This window comes from Dipodomys merriami, unplaced genomic scaffold (assembly GCF_024711535.1).
Source record: "Dipodomys merriami isolate MVZ:Mamm:240054 unplaced genomic scaffold, mDipMer1.0.p SCAF_13, whole genome shotgun sequence".
NCBI lineage: Eukaryota > Metazoa > Chordata > Mammalia > Rodentia > Heteromyidae > Dipodomys > Dipodomys merriami.
Genome location: NW_027202604.1, coordinates 35,894,294 through 35,915,106, shown reverse-complemented (window position 1 = coordinate 35,915,106; position 20,813 = coordinate 35,894,294). Strand labels below are relative to the sequence as shown.

At 41.4% G+C, this 20,813-nt stretch overlaps 1 protein-coding gene across 6 annotated transcripts in view; it reads right to left on the bottom strand.

Moving 5' to 3' along the window:
• The window catches only part of Grm7 (glutamate metabotropic receptor 7), a 597,974-nt gene that overhangs the window by 203,894 nt on the left and 373,267 nt on the right, over window positions 1–20,813 (bottom strand). For all 6 annotated transcript variants that reach the window (XR_011371182.1, XR_011371183.1, XR_011371184.1 and 3 more), the window contains exon 6: window positions 2,078–2,278. Coding sequence is in view for 3 of the 6 variants with exons in the window: in XM_070019004.1 (XP_069875105.1) it covers window positions 2,078–2,278 (201 nt within the window). In the remaining 3 variants the exon portion in view is untranslated. The remainder of the gene's footprint in view (window positions 1–2,077; window positions 2,279–20,813) is intronic.

Genomic DNA, 20,813 nt, shown 5'->3' with positions numbered 1-20,813 from the left:
ATCAGTAGATCTAGGTATGGGAACACTTTTACATAAAACACATCCCATTGTACTTATTTTAGATCTTAGCCAAGACACTGAATCTGATCAAGTTACATTTGGAAGTGTTGCCATCTGGCCAGACGAGCTAAAAGAGAGATAAGTAGAGCCAATTTAGGCTAGAGATTTTTCGCATTCATTTGAGATGCAGGAAAAGGTGGCCTGCGACTGATGGAGAGTAAATGGGCCATTTCCCCACTCCATTCATAAGAGGTAGTTAAATACTTGGTGACGTTGTGGTAATGCTTTTAGGACTTTCTATTATCATTTCTTAAATTGATGCTTCAAGTCAATGTGAAGGTCAGAGTTATTAAATTGTATTCTACTGATGTGGAGAAAGCTCCTAGAGCTAAATGGAATTTCTTACTAATGTAACTGAGGACTACAATCAAGCTTATTGAGACAAAGAAAAAAAAAAGAATCAGAAATCATCCTAAAATATGCGAAAAGAGGACTAACTTCTTACAGTGAACAGGAGACAGGCCTGAGTTTCACATCTTTCTCTGACATTTGTAAGTGGTGAGGCCTAGGGCAAATTTTATTTCTATTTCCTCTTCTTTCTGTAAAAATGAGGAAACAGAATGACTTTTGCAGGTCTTTTATTATGCTCTAAGCGTTATCCACTTATGGAATCCTCTGACTAAACGGGGAAAACATTCTTGGTTGTGTAAAATTTGAGTCCTACCATTGATGAGTGCTGAAACACTCCAGGAACCAAAGGTCTCCCCACTAAAGAAAAAGAGTCCTCAGAGAAAGCCGATGTGGACTACCAAGCACGATGTCCAAGAGAGAATGGCTGACTGGGCCTGTGTGCCTCACAGAAGTTCTGATCTAACTAAGCATGGCCCCCAGTAATGAGGAGAAGAGTCTTGCTCCCTGTCACTTAAAGATGAATGTTTAGGATGAAGAACCAGGGGAAGGAGGGTGGAGAAAAGAAGAGGGTAACAGCCAGGGATGGGAGATGAAAATGACAGAAGTACTTGTACCACACACACACACACACACACACACACACACACACACACACACACACACACACACACACACACACACACACACACACACACACACACACACACACACACACACCCCAACATAATCAAACTCAGTAAAAACTATTGAAAAGGGGGGGGGGAGGAGAGGGTATTAAGAAAGAGGAAAATGGAGTGAATTCGATCAGAGAACAGTACATGCACTTATATACAAATATCACAAAGGAACGCCTTTGTACAATTAAATTTGTGGTAATAAAAAGTGATGCAAATTGAAGAAGCCAGACTCATAAGAAATAGAGTAACAGGAAAGGATCTTCTTGTCTTCTTACCTTCTACCCAAGCTGCATGGCTCAGGACAAGGTGTTTGTTCATTTCTCTGTGGCTTAGTTTCCCTAGCTCTAGAAATGGGAGAAAATCATAATGTGCAGGTCACCATGATGTTCTAAAGATTCAGTAAGCCACCGGATGAAGGTATTGGCATATAGTGATCATGTCATATATGTGTATATACCAGCCCTGTGCCTACTCTAAAGCTCAGAACCTCTGTCTCCTTATTCATGGACAAGACAGTCTACTGAGACTATGTGAATTAAGATCTCACTGAACAACCAAGGGTGGCTTTGAATTCAGTACATAGATATGGCTGGCCTTAAGCCTGCTTTTTACCAGGTCTCAGCCTCTCGATGGCTGGAATGACAGATGTACTTTGCTCGCTCCTAGCAATGAGACAACCCCTGAACCACCAGCGGTCTATAATCATGGTGTGCAAGAAGAAATCAGGAGAGAATTGTCAGGATCATTCTCACCCCAAATATGTAAGGATGGTCACACATCTCTGGAGTATGGAACACAACCACCAGAATGGCAAAGTGTACATAACTTAGTGAAAATTTGGGCTTAAAAGAAGTGGATGCCTATTTCCTTCTAGAAAAACTGGCTTGATGTATTAACAGATTCTCTAAGACCAAGAAGAAGTGGACTCCAAGTAGTCTGGTTTAACACTAGCAGTTTGTCCACAGAGTGCAGGATGTTGGGAGACTCACCATTGAAGTTCACGTTGCGGATATACTTCAACAGCTTCTTACCCCCGGCGTGCTCCATCTCCGGGCACAAGCCACGATAATCAGCACAGAGGTCCTTGTTCATGTGGTGAAGGGCGTGGGCCATGGCGTACACGGCGTCGATCACGAACTGAACTTTCCCCTCCTGCTCATAGTTGGAATCTTTGCCAATTCTCTCCTGCCCTGCACACGAAAAACCAGAAACACACACACATACACACATAGACAGATTGGTGTTTGAGGAGCAGGCCTGAATCCCCACCTCCTTTCAATCATGCATAACGAAAAGCGAGCCTCTGGGAAGATGAGCTCACAAGCCGCAGGGCTTTAGGAAGTTTCTCCTGTGAAAGTGTTTTGTTTGTAGTATTTTAGTTTGGAGCACACGGCAGGAACCTTTCTGGCTGACTAGATATGCACTGGAAAATGTCCTTCCCACGACCACAGCGACAGCTTTTGTAGTAACTCCAAACATTGCATTTCCGTAGGATCTGGGTATTGGGGGGGGGCGGTCCGGACCCTGAACTGCCATATTTACATCCTCAAAGCTTGTGTGTGTTAGAAAGACCAACAGGAAAATGGTAGGTATCATATGACATTCCAGACCTGACTCATGACTGTTTGTTTACTAGTCTCCACCTGTCTTCAAGGTGGAGTCTAGGGCCCTGGAGTCCCTTCTAACTCTTCTTACTCCTACTCTTATTCTTTGGCTCTTTCTATTACTCTTATTCTTTGTCTTTCCTCTTATTTGTCTTTCTCCCTATTTCTATCTCTCTGTCTCTTATTCACTACTTGCTCTTATTCTCTCTCTCTCATACACACACACACACACACACACACACACACACATTCGAGTAAATAGCCAAGTCCTGTCAATTCTCTCTCTGAAACACTGAACAGTTTGGGATGCTCTACTGATGCCCTATACACGATGTCTTCATCTTCTGTCAAGACGCAATGCCAGATCCAATAGCAATTCCTTCTTCTAAGCTCATCTTTGCAAGCTGCACAGCCTAGCACCCCATCTCTCACACTCACGTTCCTTCAGCGGCTCCCCACTTACTTACACAATAAGGCCCGGATCCCTTCCCCCGACACTGACAGACACTGGGTTTTGTGCCCATCTGCTTCATAACGCCAGCAGCTTACACCAAGAGCCCACAGTGGGTTGAAAACACTACATACACGTGGACTTCAATTTTCACCTTTGCTTTTGTGAGTCTCCTTATTATTTATTCTCGTTTTCCTCGTGGGGAAACTGAGTCTTATAGAAAGAGTAAAACATTTATAGAGAGAGCAGCAATGAGAGCTTGGGTGATTCAGACCCCAGAGGCCACATGGTTCTCAGTTCCTTGACTTTGGGTTTTTTGGTTTTGATTTTTTGTTCATTTATTTATCTTGGACCATGTTTTGGTTTTTGTTTTTTGCTTGGTTTTGTTAAAATGCCCTTCCTCTTTGCTTTGATATGTCACTACATAATTCTTTCTCTATGACCCAACCCCAGTGCTTTCTCCATTCAGTTCCTCAATCTCCCACATTTCAAATCTCCGATACAACATGAATGAGGAGACAGAGCTGAATTTTTATGCCCTTTCACCGTGTTCCCAGTTTTCTCTTATTTCCCTTGTATCTTCAGTACTGGACACAAGACTTGTCATCTCGCGGATAACTACACAACCCTTGAGTTCAACCGTGCATTCATTAAGTAAGATTCTTTTTTGACCCTTTGTCCCCGATAAAGAACAATTACCCACAGATTGCATTTCTCTTGTACAGTGGTATTTCCTCAGATCATTTTAGAGGGCCACATTCGTAACAGGGAACGCAGCAGTAGTAATTCCACCACCCCAACCCCTCACTCTGAAAATACACACATGGGTCCTTCATGCCCACTGTGTTAAAACCATCTGTAGGCTCCTGTACACAAGGCTCTTTGTTCGGGACATTTCACATTGCAACATAAACTGTAATCTCCACTAGAGAAACCCAGAGTTCACCACATGTACTGATGCTTGAGCTTTTCCCTTGGAGAACAGATATTAATATCCCACATTCCAGATGTTCGGTGTTCCAGACATGAATCAGTTAAATACCAATCAAATGTATGCTCACTGGAGCCAGAGCTCTATGGCTTTGGAAGGATTCATGCTACACTCATTGCTACTTTCAATTTAAGTCCCTAATCTCCACGTTTACCTACTTTTCTCTTTAAAGAATAGCACTGCTCTTTAAATGTTGTTTTGTCTTATGTTATTTATTTCTCTTATTCATTCTGAGAGAGGGTCTCCCTGTCTAATAGCCCCAGCTAGTCTGGAATTTGAGATCCTACTGCCTCAGTTTCCTGAGAGTTTACAGGATTACAGGTATATACTATCATGCTCAATAAAATGCCACTGCTTTAAGATAGTGTCATGACTGTTTATTTGCTTTATTCTATACCATGCAAACAGTATAACAGCCACATCTAACAAGTAATCTAAAATGCACCATGAGGGTATTACTTTTTCAGTGTTTCTTTTGTTTGTTTGCACATTTTGGAGATAGATTCTGAAAGTGAGAGTATTTTGTTCAAGGGTAAATTCATCTGTACTTCCGCTCTACCTTAGTAACTGCCCCCTTCTAATGTGCTCAGGGTTGCACTATTTTGCAGTCCTAGTAGCTGCAATTGGTATGAATATTAATTTCCCTACAATTTCTATAATAGAATTCACTGTTAAATTTGCTTTGCATTCATCAGATTTGGGAGAAATGTTGCTGCTTTGCACTGTTATTTGTATTTTTCACAGGTGGGGGCTGGATGTTGTTGTATGTGGAAATCTGTAAATTGCTTTCCTTTTTGGTGAAGTATTGATAATCTAGTCAACTGTTATAAAATGTTTAACTTCTCTATTTTAAAAACTATTTATTAGATAAATTCTTTGAAGTTAAAATTGAAATACTCCCTTCCTGGATTGTCATTTTTCTTCACTTTCTTCAAGCAATCTTTTTTTCCAAAATGAAATTGTTTTACATAAATTGCTCTCTAACAAATTTATTGTTCTCCTACATCTTCTGGAGTCTGAGTCATCATTAGAAAAAAAAATGCCCTGTTCATTTGTGCTAGGCAACCAGTGGGCTCATATCTGTAATCCTAACTACTCAGGAGGCTGAGACCTGAGGAATTTAGTTCAAAGTTAGCCTGCATAGAAAGTCTATGAGAATCCTATCTCCAATTAGCTAGGAAAAAAGCCAGAGATGGAGACACAGCTCAGTTGTTAAAGTGCCAGCCTTGAAAGCTGAGAGAGAATATGTAGCCTTGAGAATTGACACAGACCACACACACACACACACACACACACACACACACACACACACACACACACACACACACACACACATTCAACAGATGACCCCACTCCAAGAGTATTAGATTCTTTGATGTTTTCTTACAGAATTGCATAATGTTAGCTTTTAGACTCAATATTTCATCCACTGGCAGTGAAATTTACTCAGTAACTTGAAGAATAATTCAGAATTACCTATATCCCTAAAGCCATCCTAATTATAACCACAGTATATTGAATTTGTAATATATAGTATACTTCTACTTCTCTGAATTTAGTTTCTGTCTTTTTATTAGATATAATACCATATGAATTTGAATCCATATAAATTCCATATTATTAAAGTGTTTATTCAATTTTTTTCTTCATGGGCTAACACCAATGTGTCAATTATAAAGGCTTGATAACTTAAGTATCTAGTAAAGATTCTACTTATCCCCATAATTACTCATTTTAGGAATTCTTGATTTTTTTCTGAAATGAGCTTTTAGCTTTAGCATCTAGCTAAGGATGAAAAATGGTCAAACAATTTAGTTGTACATTCATTAAATCTGTTTTGTGTTTCTATCTTACATTTAGCTAAGATAAAAATCTTCATGTAGGTCAGTCTTTTATCCATTTCTCCCCTTTTTCCCCCCCAGTCTACGGTCTGCTTTTGCATCCTACAGGAGGATTTTAAGTTTTTTAGTGTTGTATAGTTCAGCTGTACTGTTCTATTTCCTTTTGCTATTCTACATTTTTTTCTGTGTATCTTCCCATTGATTTTCTTTGTGAATATAAAAGCTATTCCTGGTTTTGTTGGGCCTGTTTATTTTATTACATTATAGCTTTCTATTAAAGGAATTATGGACACAAAGCAAGATTAAACAAACCTTATAGCAAGTTCACTAAGTAGACCTTAGCATTACCTTTGACTATACTTTGCTGTTTACTAGTCTAACATTACCATTTCACTTACTTTATAAGACCACTCATGTTTGATATTAATTTTGTGACATGACATTCTACAGAAGTTTCCTTTTATAGCACTGCAAAAAAAAAGAGAGAGACAATACTGGAGGTATTATGACCACTATAAAATTTATACTATAAAATGAATTCAGTCTAATAATTCAGGACAGCAGGTTCTAAACTGTATCAATAAAGATATTCATCTCACAAAGAACGTTTTGTAAGATAATTGAGCTGTTTCCAATAATAAAAATACTTTATTACTTGAGAAACACTGCAGTCTTTCTGCCTGTCTCTTGGAGAGTCATCAGATACATTAGCATAGTAAGACAAGATGGGACTTAAATCGTCAACTTCATAGAACTTAAGAAACTGTTGCCTTACATGAAGAAAATCACAAGTGGCAAGTTCATTTACCAAGAATGGCCAAGATACAATGAGGCCTCATGGTCCCAGTGTGGCAGACACAAGTATTTTCCAGTTCCAGAGTCAATGGCCACTCTCCTAACAAATCTGACTACGGGCAGATACTGGTGGCCACCAACAGAATGGAGTTTTTGCATCTCCCCAGAGTTCTTGGGAGTTAATTCTGCTTTCACAAAGCCATGGTTTCCCCCAGGGGCTGTAACAGCAGGGACATCTGCTGATGCCAGCCTAGCCAGTCAGGGTCTCCTGGGAAACTTCTGAGAACGTCACCTTGCTCGCCAATTGTACCCAAACCTCCCAGTCTCATTCCCACACACTGCAATTATGCCGGTGATTTTGTAAAATTACACAGCATATCTGTGACAACAGCGTCTGGGGTAGCAACACCTGAGCTGTCTGTTACCCAAGCCAGAATAAAATCATTCTATCTATGTTTATTATTTTGTGATCTACTAACTGGCTTAAGCACGACTTAAAACTCGATACTCAATATTTTATAGATTTACATGATCACCACTTCTTACTCAGTCTCCAACTTTACCACTTTGTAAAAGACAAATATGAAGCACACCGCATACAAAGAACACATATACTGCACACATACACGTATATAGACATGCACAAATGAGATGTGAAGTATTTTTAACAGCACAGCTGGAAGTCAGATGTTTAAAGAAGACTTTTCAATGAATTCTCAGTTAATGAGTCATCCTTCCAATCTGTCTGATGATATGAGATTTTATTCATGATTCCATCCTCTTCAGTTCCTCTCCCCTGAGAAAGTCTGAGGTTTTGAGGAAAATGAGAACTCCAAAGAATTATGCTTTACTTCCCCAGCCTAGACGCCGCTCACCTTCTCACCTCTCCCAATTTTCTGTTCCACTGTCACTTTTACCCAGAGTCTAATATTTATCTTCAAAGTGCACACTCTCCTAACCTTCTGTGGAACACAGCGCCAGCTGCAGTACATAATCCATCCATGCATTCGCTGTCAGAATTCCTAATGTTTCATCTGTGGGGAGGGTTTGTATTTGGAGGACCTGTTTCCTGTGTCCACTCACATGCTGCATTCTCAGAGAATCTTCTTCCGTTAATTAAAAGACATAATGCAGGCAAACCAGAGGGGGGAAAAGGCACAGGAAATAAAGGAAATAAGGACATGATACTATTAACATAGACACTCTGACTTGGTTTTTACACTGGTACTGGGGCTTGAACTCAGGATCTGGTGCTCTTGCTTGGCTTTTTCTCTCAAGACTGGTGCTCTACCACTTGAGCCACACCTGCAGCTCCAGGTACTTACTACCTTACTTATGTAACCATAACCTGGCAGTAAATTTTTTTTAATAAAATAAAGACATGGGTGGGGGCAGCATGGAAACCAAACAGCCATTGTTCCTGAACACTGAAGCAGAGATGCCAGGAGAGTGCAGAAAACTTGAACCACTGGTCCATAGCTGACCAGATGTTTCTAAGGGAATGAAGAATTATAATCATTATTTGACTTCCAAATGGCAGTGGAAGGTGTTTGCTTTGGAAAGCACTCTCCTGAGCTATGCATGCTTAGTGCCAACAGCACCTTCATAACATATTTGCATGGCTGCTGAGTGGACAAGATGCTTGCTGTTGCTTTTAAACCTTGGGTCCCAGTGCATCTATTTTATTGAATAGAAAAGGTATCTCTTGACATTAAAATTTTCAGTAATGATGTGTATAATTAACTGAAAAATTAATATTTGAATGTATTGTAAATGATAGAGACTAATTAAAGTGAAAATAAATATTGTGTGTGTGTGTGTGTGTGTGTGTGTGTGTGTGTGTGTGCCAGAAACAAGATTTGAATTCAGGACCTGGGCGTTGTTCCTTAGCTTTTCTGCTCAAAGCTAGTGCTCTGCCAATTAAGACACAGTTCCACTTGGTAATAGTAGATAAGAGTCTCACAGCCTTTCCTGCCTGGGCTGACTTCTAACCATGATCCTCAGATCTCAGCTTCTAGACTAGCTGGGATTACAGGTGTGTGCCACCATGGCCCAGGTTTTATGAATGTTTATAGGGACATATTTTAGTTGTAACACACTGTCAAGATTTGGGGTAAAAAAAGGCTTCAGGGGCTGAGGATGTGGTGGGAAGTCATATCGTAGAATATTAGGAAATTGTGCAAGGTTTGGAAAATACTATACTTACACAGCAGGTGTGATTTAGATGCCGGTCTAATTGCCTCCATTTTTTAAAATAAAGAAATAACGATTGGGTCAGACCTCATGGGTGTGCATTTGCCTTTAGAAGATGAATATTAATGGTAAAACAGGCTTTGGTGTTTACAGTTTTGACTTCAGTGCCATCTTTCATACTGACCATACTATACATTTAGAGTTCCATAGCCTTGTACAAAATCATCCTTAGTGGGAAAGTCAGAAGGACAGGGATGAGTCAGAAAATCTGTAGTGCTGCAGTTCCTTAATTTGTAGAGGGGGATGAGTGGGAATCAAATGGGAAGAAATGGGAGGAATCCGTTCTCCGTGGGTCTTGGCAGCACAAGGTCTGGGCACTGTGTTTATTGTAGACTTTCTGGGGGCTATGTCTGGTGTGATACATATTTCATGGTTTTATCAACCTGCAAAGACCTTCCTGGGTTATACTATCATGTCTCAATTTTCCACCTATTTCCTGTGTCTTTATTACTTCATTGTACATTATACACCATGAATCAAATGGTGCCTACATACATGGAAAGCAATGGACTGATGGGTTTCCCTTTTTAGTTCTTTCTGTTTTCAGCTTTTTAAAAAGTTATGTATTTTATATTGTAAAGATACTGTGTAGAGGGGTTACAGTTACATGAGTAAGGTAATGAGTACATTTCCTATCAAGCGTTTCCTCCTTTGTTTTTCCTCTACCCTCCCTTCCCTCCCACCTCCCCAACTCCTCCTCTCACCCCCATCCCCTCTCCATGCCTGAAGTTGTAAAGTTCATTTTCAACAGAGGTTCTTGTGCATCTCATTGTTACAATGGGTCAACCTGTATCCCTATTTAAGCATCTTGTTATTTCCCTTCCCCTCCCCAAATTAGAAAAATGTATATATAAGATGCAGGGCACTGGAATCAAATACAGTGAAAACGGGTTGTACCGTGGGGGAGGAACATACCAAAGAAACAAAAAAAATCATATAGTGCATTATAGATACAATAGTAAGAAAGAAAAAAAACACTTGTGTCCATATCTTGGGGTTCATTTCACTTAACATCATCTTATATGGTCATATATACATAGCTTTCGACCTTTACTGCTTGTCCTAGACTTATACTAGTTATTATAAATAAGAGAAACCATGGGACCTATGTTTCTTTGGGCCTGACTTACTTCACTTAATATAATTTTTCCAAGTCTTTCCTTTTCCTAACAAATGAGGCAATGTCATTCTTTCTGATGGAGGCATAGAATTCCATTATATATATATATATATATATATATATATATATATATATATATATATACACCATATTTATATATATACACCATATTTTCTTGATCCATTCATCTACTTAAGGACATCCTATTGCATTGTTAGTGGGAGTATAAACTTGTTCAACCACTTTGGAAAGCAGTATGGAGGTTCCTCAAAAGACTCCATATAGAGCTCCCCTATGACCCAGCAATCCCATTTTTGGGCATTTACCCAAATGGTCACAAACAAGGCCACACTAAAGCTACCAGCACAACTATGTTTATTGCAGCCTTATTTACCATAGCTAAGATATGGAACCAATCCGCTTTCAGCTTTTGTGTGGTGTCCGGAGTCCATCTCCAAGTTCACCTAAATCAAGAGGTCTTGTTGACATTTACCTCTCCTCACTGAATGTTCCGTTATGGCTCTGTCCCACAGGAGAGAATGGATGGCTTTGAGAACCACTACTGCACCCTCCTCTACCTTTGCTTGGGTAGAAAGGTGAACATGAAGAACAACTGCATGAAATGCTGGCAGAGAAGCCAAACAACAAAGCAAAATGACCGAAGGGCTTACCAATTTCTTTTTTCCACCTTAGATTGCCAAAAGTTGATGGCAATGGAATCATTATTATAAAAAATATTCTTCATAGGAAACAATGAGTAGTCAGTCTGTTATGGGCTTAAAAAGAGTCACAATTTCATTTGCAAATTAAAAAAAAGAAAAGAATTCCATCAAGGGGGAACATTTGTATAGCCAAAACACCTTATTTCTGCCCATTTTGTAACCGGGATGTTTCCTGGAGGGCTATGTAATTTTCACTTCCAGCTGTTCTAGTCTGCAATTCCATTTTCAATTTCCAGGTAAGTGCAGATAAAAACACCTGCAGTGAATAATCAAGTGTATACAGGGGGTAGCAGACATCGTCCAGGTACAGTGCACACAGGGCAAGAAATGGAATAGAGAGATGTTGTACCCCCTCTCTCTTGTTCACATATGTCAAAGGAGACGCAATGGAGGACTTTCTCCATGGTCAAAAGCAGGGTGAACGCTACACAGTTCAACAGAGTCCTGTGTATCTTGTTTCTAAACAAAGATATGGCTTTCTTCATAGTTTACTCTTGTTAATTGCTCTCTCTGTTGATATGGGGGGGTTGTTTCTACCTTGGTCCAAATGTATCTATCCTTTCTCATGTAACTAACAACTTTGGGTTGTCTGGTACACAAAGACAGGATTAGAAAGAATTGCAGCAAGAACCAACATTTGTACAATCCTCTCTACACTCCAAAAGCTACTCTAGTCTACATCACACACATTTTCTTATCTGATCTTTGTGATCATTTTCCTCCCTAGCTGCTATTGCCATTGCTGACATTTTACAAGAGAAGAAACTGAGGTTTGGCTTAAATAACTAACCCTAAGCGACACAGAGAGCCAGGGCTAGCTGGGGAATTGGATTCCAGCTGTTGGACTCCCAATCTGAGATGTGAATATTTGAAATAGCCAAAAGGTCACTTCTGAACGGTAGTTTTTCAATATATATCAGACCTAATATTTTTGTCACCCTCATTTTTTTCATGTGCTTCTCATTAGCAAGCAACCTCTAATTTTTATTTTAAAATTTTCAATAAGCCAGGCCCCAATGGCTTATGCCTGTAATCTTAGCTATTCAGGAGGCTGAGCCCTGAGAATCATGGCTCAAAGTTAGCCTAGGAAGGAAAGTTCATGAGGCTCTTATCTTGAATTAACCACCAAAATGCCAGAAGTGGCACTGTGGCTCAAGTGATCGAGCCCTAGCCTTTATTATAAAAACTCAGAAACAGTTTGCACAATTTTTTTTAAAAATCAAATAATGAGATCATACATATCCTGGGTCTACCTTCTCTCACTCCACAAAGCATTGTTGAGATTTATAGGTCATCTTGCGTGCACCGCGAATTCATTGTTGTTGATAGGCCGTATTCTAATAAATGGATGCATTAGAATTCGATTATTCATTTTCCTTCTGAGGAATAGCTTGGCTATTTCTAGTTTGGGAGGAGGGTTGTCCTGAGTGGAGAGGAATATGACAAGTTAGCATTCCAGTTCTGTGAATGTTTTGAGTATGTAGCACTCTTGGGGAGAGCCAAGCAGTGTAAGAAGAACCATCATGTCTGCACTGGGAACCTGGCCCCCAGCCATGCGCTGATGAACAATGGTCCAGTGGTATAGACATAATGGGCTCCTGTTACAATCATCAGCATCTGAGCCTCAGGAAACTGAACCTTGCATGCTGGACTTCAGGTAAAAAGCTACAGGGCCTTAGCTCCACAGGAGTTACTATCTTTGTCACAGGACAGTCCGTGAATAAATCTTGCCCCCTATCCCACAGGGCTTTGCTATCTACATCTTCAAGGCTATTTGCTACACAAACATCTTGGAAAGATAATCAGTACTGGTGCTTGCACCTCTGCTTGTGAGATAAGCACAAAACAAGGCAGACCCACAGAGGACTGTCTGCAGGAAGGCTCTGACAAATGAAGCTGTTGTGAACTCTAGTCCCCTAGGACACATTGTTAGAATGCCGGATAGACGCGTAGGAGTAGAGTTGTGCATGGCCGCCTCGATCATGGTTCACTTTACTGAAAGTTGCCAGCAGCGTCCCCCATTTTCCTATTCCCATAGCAGTGGATGAGGGCTACTCCACACTTGCTATCACCAGCCTTTGTGCTCCCTTTCCCTCTGTGTAATAGACCCTCACTTAGCTTGGTCTGTACTCTTTGCAGAATGTCGGTGGTGGGCGTTCTTTCGTGTGCCTGACGGACAAGGGAGCTAGGGCACCTGTCCAGGATCTCACGAGGGAAGCGTTCCGCTCAGGCAGATTTTCAGGTAGGTGAAACACCTCACCCACACGATGGATGACATCTTCCTGCCTGTGTGAGGGCCAAGGCTGTTTCCTACTTTAAAGTATTATACCGGCTACCATCACTAAACTATCCTTTTCAAAGCCACAGCTTCCTCCACGTCCACAGCTGCCTCTGTTTCTTTGGCGATTAAATAAATCGCGGAAGGAGGTAAAGGTTTCTTTTCCATTTCTTTGTTTATTTTTGTTCAGGTACTGGGACTTGAACTCAAGGCTTCAAGGGCTTGCTTGCTTGGCTTTTCCCCCTCCAGGCTGACCCCTCTTAACACTCCAGCCATACTTGTACTTCTAAAACTTTGTTTTTGTTTTTGTTTTTCTGCTGCTTAATTGGAGATAAAGTCAAATTTGTCCTGTTGAAACTTGATCCTTAGATCTCAGCCTCCTAACTGATTAGCTAGGATTACACACCACTGCCCAGAGTGAAGGTTTCTTTCTTGTTTCCCTAACAGGCTAAAGAAAGGAGTTTTACGGATCTTTCAATTGTATTCTTCTAAGGGTGTAAATGTTTACAAAGAAAATTAGGCATCATCGAGCTTATTATTATTTTTTAAATATGGCATTGACCTATTCAGGCCAGGAACGTGCTACTTGGCTCTGTCAGATGTTACTTGCTTGGGCCAGCCACTTAACAAAACTAAGAACTTTGCTTTTCCGTTCTCTTCGGCAGGCTGTAAATACCAGCAGCGCCGCCAGTGCGGCTGAGCTGGAGGGGCGGCCACATGGCACGAGGGATGGGAAAACAATTTAGAGGCTCTGAAGCACATCTCATAACACGGATAAATCAGTACCTAAACATATGGAAAAAATATTCAATCTCGCATGTTTTCCAAGAAATACAAATCAAAACAGAGGTAACATTTTAGCAGTGGTGCCAGAGGCGGAATAAATTAGTTTTCTGCTTTCAGAAGCTAACTTGGAGATATATTTTCCATCGTCTAAAAATATTATTGATCCCATTTGAATGACTAATGACCAAAGTAGATAATGTACGTGCTACGATCACTTCTCAGAGGCTTCCCGAGGCCTCGGCATTCCACTGAACACGTGTGACATGTACCAATTCATTTATCACCTTTTCTTAAAATATCCATCAAAATGTAACCTCATTAGATAAACAGGATAATTATCCCAGGGTTTTTATCAACTAGAAAACCAACACAGAGGACAAAGTCCTGAGCTTAGACTTCACAGCTAGTTTGAGGTAGGAACTGAAATTCATTTAAGACAAATGGACTTCAACATCCTTGGCTTTCACCACGACTCCATTTCACAATGTCTAGAAATTTGTCCCAAGGAAGTAATCAAAACAACAAGTAAGACAAAAACCAGAGAGGCTAATAGGTCCTCGGATTATTCCTAATGTGATTTATATAAATCGACAAAGTTTGGAAGGTATAAAAGTAAATACTTGGCCAACACAACGACGGAAAATCAATGTAAATAATCAAGTAACCCTGGTGCCAGTGGCTCATGCCTATAATCCTAGCCATTCAGGAGGCTGAGATGTAAAGATCATAGTTTGAAACCAGCCCAGGCAGGGAAGTTCTGAAGACTCTAATCACTAATTAATCACCAAATAGCCAGAAGTGGAGCTATGGCAGAAATGGTAGAGTGTTAGTCTTGAGGGAAAAAGCTCAGGGACAGTACTCAAGTCCTTATTTCAAGCTCTGGTACCACTATACAACAAAACCAAAGCAAACATTCCAGTACACTTAATAATAGACAGCTTGTGATTTCTAAAAATCCAAGGAGGAGAGTTTATTTCTTTTAAATCTAGATTACTTTTCGTCCGTGTGGGACTCTACTAGGGTTTTACCTCACAGCCTCATGCTTATTCAGCTTACTTGCTAATTTGGTGCTGCTCTTACTGGCTGGGCCACACCTCCAGCCTGGCTTTTTGCTATCTGCCTTGGAGCTGGTAACTCATGAACCTGTGCTTTGTAACATGATCTTCCAGGTCTCAGAACACTGAGTAGCTAGACTTACCAATGTCAGCCATCAGTGTCCCAGGCTGGGGTGGAGAAAGGCATATCACAAACTGGGTGGTATCATAAAAAGGCCTTAACTTGTGAGCTGTTAACGTAAGACAGGAAGAAGCTAATTCCTTGTAGTCTATGTTTTAATAGAAGAACACATACACCGTGGCCATCAAAGAAGGAATAAGTGACAGAGCAAAACCATCCACAAGGCTGTTCTTGGGGAAGGGAAGGCGTGGGGCACACTCCTAGAGTTTCGGACACACATGATATTTCCCTTGTCAGAGGAGTGAGATTTGGCTTTTAAGAACAGTCATTTCTCCCTCAGTCACAACCCTTGGTAGAGGCCTTCCCAGAGAGATGTGCCCCAAGATATCAAGAATGAGTTAACTCATTAACTAGCCAGCGGTTGAGTTGCAGAGAGGAAGAAGAATTACGAGTAGGACAAATGGTACAAAAGCCCTGTGGTAGGACGAATTCCTTTAAAGAAATGAAAGATGAGAGCCACAGAACTCTACCCCTTAAAGGCCTGAGGCCCACTGAGGATTTTACCAGTCTTTCTATGAACGTGTGGCCACTGAAATGCCCGGAATATCGAGAATAACAGAAGTTTCATTGTGTACCCTAAAAATACTATCAATTTCGAGTGTTTAAAATTCTGTAACACATCTTCAGTTGCAAACTTGTCTAAGAAAAGTAAGAAGGAATGGATATACAGTCTGATCTGGAGTTATCCAGTCGCATGAATAGTCAGGCTGGCAGACATCCGAAGTCCGGACACTACTTGTTCTAGTGATTTTTTTTTTTTTTTGGTACACTTCTAGCCGCAGAGGGATTTTTTTCCACTTCACCTATTAACTTTGCTTTCTTTTTCTTTGTTTTTGTTGTGCCTTAAAAACTTAATTCCAACATGTGGCCATTAGTCACAAAGTTGTCTGGCACTTGGGCAGGAATGCCGTAGTATTTTCTCAAGGGGAAAAGCACTTGGCTCTTACAATGCAATATAATCTTTTCCTTCCGGGTGAACTGCCCGCTTTGGCTTCAGCCACTTCCTGCTTTGGAATCTCAGTTTATAACTGCCACTACCGGGCCTTGTATGTGTTCCCCTCAGTGTATTCTTTTGCAGTGCTCTGCTTTTTCATTCTGTCTCCACAAGGGTTAGGGCCTCTGTTCATGTCCAGGGTGGTGGCAGCCGAGAGAAGGAGAAAGACTCAGAGAATTTCACACTCAGGAAGCTGTTTCCTTGTCGTGTGATCGTGTTACCTAAGAGACACGGAGTTTGTGTCCCATATTGTTCCTATAAAAAAGTTCTTAACTGGCATTTTGTTGATATACAACGAAGGCTAGAAGAGCAACCTGAAGAAACACCTCTTTTGAGTTCAGGAAGGAGAAAATAGGGTCTTGTTGCTAGCTTCATCATCCAACTTATTTTACTAAAGGTACTTATGAGCCTAAGTGCCCAGAAGCAAAGGGATGGTTAGAAAAAAAAATTATAGGGGCTGGGAAGGTGGCTCAAGTGGTAGAGCTCTAGCCTTGTGCTGATGAGCTGAGGGACAGCACCCAGGCCCAGAGTTCAGACCCCATGACCGGACCCCCCCCCCAAAAAAAATTATATTACATGAGGTGAGTCAGGACCAGAAAGACAAAGTATGCATGTTTTCCCTTTATGTGGAAGATAGATTCAGTTTATAAACTTATAAGTAAACACATCAGGTGGTGTATAAGTGCACACAAATGTATTAACTGAAATGTAGCAGATTCAAGGGAGAACTCAGAAAGCATCATTCCTTAAATCAAAGCTCAGCATAATAAACACCATGAAGCAGATATTCTAAAGGGGTGGGGTCTAGGGGGAAGATGTGGATGAATGAACAAGAGTAGGGAAAGAGGATACAGACAGGAATCCAATGTATATCCTACTAAATTAGAAAGAGTGAGGGGAGAGATGGAGAGGGAAGAGAGGGAAGGGGTAAGAAAGTGGAGAAGGATGACCCTGAACATCACAGACTGTGTTCATAAACTACCTTGTGATATTTCAACTCGTGTGTACCATTACTTAAAGATAATAATGTTCTTTAAAAAAAAACAAAATAAAGAACAGAAGAAGAAAGTTAGCTCCACAAGAGAAATACCGAGTCAATGTTCAGCTTCTCTGAGTCTTAGAACAGAGCGGAGGAGGGAGAGCACTTGGAGAAATGAACGTGTAAGCTAAGGCCATTCCACAGGCATCCTGATGTCAGGAATGACCTCTCACAGACACGCTGGGCTCTTGTGGTGATGTCCACTGACTCTGCATGCCAGAAAACAAAATGGTTGACTGCTATTTTTCTACTGCAAGCTTTTGTTGGTCTCGTTCACGGTACTAATGACCACTTGTGTTTATTTAATAGAGCTGCTTTAGGGTGTATCCTGTGCTGCCAGCGTGGGGATCGGAAATCCTGTGAACGCTAGGAAGATTTCTCCTGCAGTCTCTAGCCAACTAAGTTTACTCGCCTTGTTCCCTTGCTCCAAACACCCGTTTGCTGAGAGTGAAATGTGTGGCAGAATGCCTGGTATGATTTAATTCTGATGCTTTTCTTCTCTCATTGGTGGCCATGCTGTTGGGTAAGTCCCAAAGTGCCTTTCAGGGCTGAGGTTTTGTCTTCACCTTTAAAAGGGTGTGTGTGGGTGATCTGTGGAGAATGCCCGCCTTCTCTGGCTCACAAAGGTTGATATGGGGTCAAGGTGATGATAGGACAATAGAAGATTCACCAGGCAAACAATGTCCAAGGTGAAGAAAGAATAATGCTGGAGGTGAGCATGACGGGGGAGTTCCAGCAGGGACTTTGGAGAGGCATGCCTTTTTATTTTTATCACAGGCACCACCATCAAGGATGCTTACCCAGGTGGCCCTTAAGGGCCGGAAATGGTGCTGCATGCCCACCATACCAGCTATGTAGGAGTTGGAGGCAGGAGGATCCAGAGTTCCAGGCCAGCCTGGGCAAATTTAGGGGGATTATATCTCAAAAACAAAAGAACCTAAGGTGTGGCTTAAGGGGTGGACCATTTGCCTGGAATGCACAATGCCCTGGGTTCAAGACTCAGTACTGCAAAAATCAACCAGGAGTTGGCACATAAAGCCATGGAGTACTAATACCTCCACCAAGCTGGGCACTGGTAGTTTCTGCCTGTAATCTGAGCTACTCAGAAGGCTGAGTTCTGAGGATCATAGTTTGAAGCCAACCAACCCAAGCAGGAGACTCTGTGAGACTCTTCTCTCCAATGAACCACCAAAAAGAAGCTGGAAGTAGAGGTGTGGCTCTAGTAGTAACGTGCTAGCCTTCAGTGGAATAGCTAAAGGATAAGTGCCTGGGCCCTGAGTTCAAGCCCAGTACTGGCACAAAGAAAGGGGAGAGAGAGAGAGAGAGAGAGAGAGAGAGAGAGAGAGAGAGAGAGAGAGAGAGAGAGAGAGAGAGAGAGAGAGAGAGAGAGAGAGAGAGAGAGAGAGAGAGAGAGAGAGAGAGAGAGAGAGAGAGAGAGAGAGAGAGAGAGAGAGAGAGAGAGAGAGAGAGAGAGAGAGAGAGAGAGAGAGAGAGAGAGAGAGAGAGGTGGGTTCGGGGAAGGAAGGAAGGAAGGAAGGAAGGAAGGAAGGAAGGAAGGAAGGAAGGAAGGAAGGAAGGAAGGACAAAAGGAAGACTAACCCACAAGCAAAAACATCTACCAGCCTAGTTCTACTTCATGCTTGTGAAGTCTTTGCTTCTTCCATGGGTAAACTTCCCACAGGTAGACGCAGGCTCCGTCTGAGGCACATCCATGGCTGTGTTACAGGAAGCAAGCGATAGAACACATGGTGAAGGTGAGGATGCGTGTAGCTCCCCTGTGGGTGTACAACCCTGGATCTCCCATCAGTGCAAACAGGAAGGCAAGGGTAGAAGTCTCTCCAGAAAGTTTTTATCTGGGTTTTTATGTGGTGTTTATATTTATCTTGTAAGCACATCCTGTAGAAAAATGATGATGGCATGGTGCATGTTGTAAGACCATAAAAGTGTTTTCAGTGCCCATATTTCTCCTTGAGGGTGTGGGGGGGAGTTGAGAAGCTCCAGTAGAATTAGCTCATTGTAAGGAAGGCAATATTCCATTTTAACTTGTCGGATGACACTTGGTAAGTCATTCAACAGCCCTTTCTTATGACTATTAAAATGGCTGTGAACATCTCATTTATAACACTTACATTGCTTAGCAGAGCACTTTGTTTACCAGGATGGTTGTGAAGAAGATGCATATGTACTAACTCTACTGGCTCAGGAATTCCTTTTCATTAACTGCCTAACCCAACAGACTTTCTCAATACCGAAAGGCTGTAACTCCTATTTTTGAGGCCATTGCATGCTGGAGTTAATGAGAAAGAAATGACACACAGCTCAAATAATTATGGCTCACAGCCATTATAAAAACAGTTTTGCTCAGATACTTCTGCATTCTCCACTTGCTAGCCCTCTGCCTGGCTCCATTCCGCCCAGAATTAAACACATTTCCTCTTGATACCCTCATGTACCATACAGCAAGAAGAAATGTGAAGAAATGTGAGCTGAATGAAAATGAGGTGTGTGAGGGAGCCCTCTCATTATTTGCAGGGTTAGTGGTGGAAAGAGGATTCATTCACAGCAGGCTCCATCTCTAAATGTTAGGCTGAGTGAGGCAGCAGAGATCCAGTCCCCCGACTGGGAAAATTCCTTTGTGTATAGGTACCACATTTTTTGTCGCCACTCAGCTGTTGTGGGGCATCTTGGCTGTGTCCATATCTTGGTAAGGAAATCCATGCTCAGAGAGACAAGCGACCCATGTTCTCTCTGATATGCAGAAATTAGGCCTACAATAACTGGGATAAGATAAATTATACAGGATGTGAGATACGCACACAGGGAGACCAAAAGAGGATACTCTTAGGAGAGAAACACAAAGACACAATGCCTAAGCACCTCTTCATGTGTGTGTAAAATAATATGCCTATTGAAATGAACTCCAAGATATGGAAACAAAGGCCACTCTCTTTTTTTCCCTCTTCTTTTTTAGTTTTTGATGATTCTGATGTATTCAAGAGTACACCTTTGGAAAGGGGGGCTCGGGTACAGAACTCGAGGGGGAAAAGGATGAAGAATTGCAGCAGCAGAGTTCACTGGACATTGATGAACATGAACTATACAATTCATGGGCGGAGACAGGACAGAGGGCTGGAAGAGAAAGAGGGGACAGAAGACACTGTACGAAAGGAAATGTACTCATCACCTGACTCATTCGTTGTAATCCTCCTGTGCATCACCTCTATCATAACAATAAAGTAAATGAATAATAATAAAAAGAAGGCATATCTATTTTGGGGAGGGCAAAGGGGAACACAGAAATGGTGGGACAAAGGGTGAACACATGCAGCGGCGATACTCACTAGACACAAGGTTGAAAATAAACTATACAACGTGTCGGGGAGGGAGGTTGGGAGGGAGAAAACTGGGAGAAAATAAGGGAAGAAGTCACTCTGGTCAGAAAGAAATGTACTCATTAACTGACTTATATAGCTGCAACTCCTAGGTACATCACCTTTATAATAACAATAAATGATAATTAAACAGATAAAGTAAATTCTATCCTGCTTTCAAGAAAAGAAGGCATTTTGAACTTTAATAGTCAGTGCTCTATGGTCAGTACTAGGCTCTGAGCTT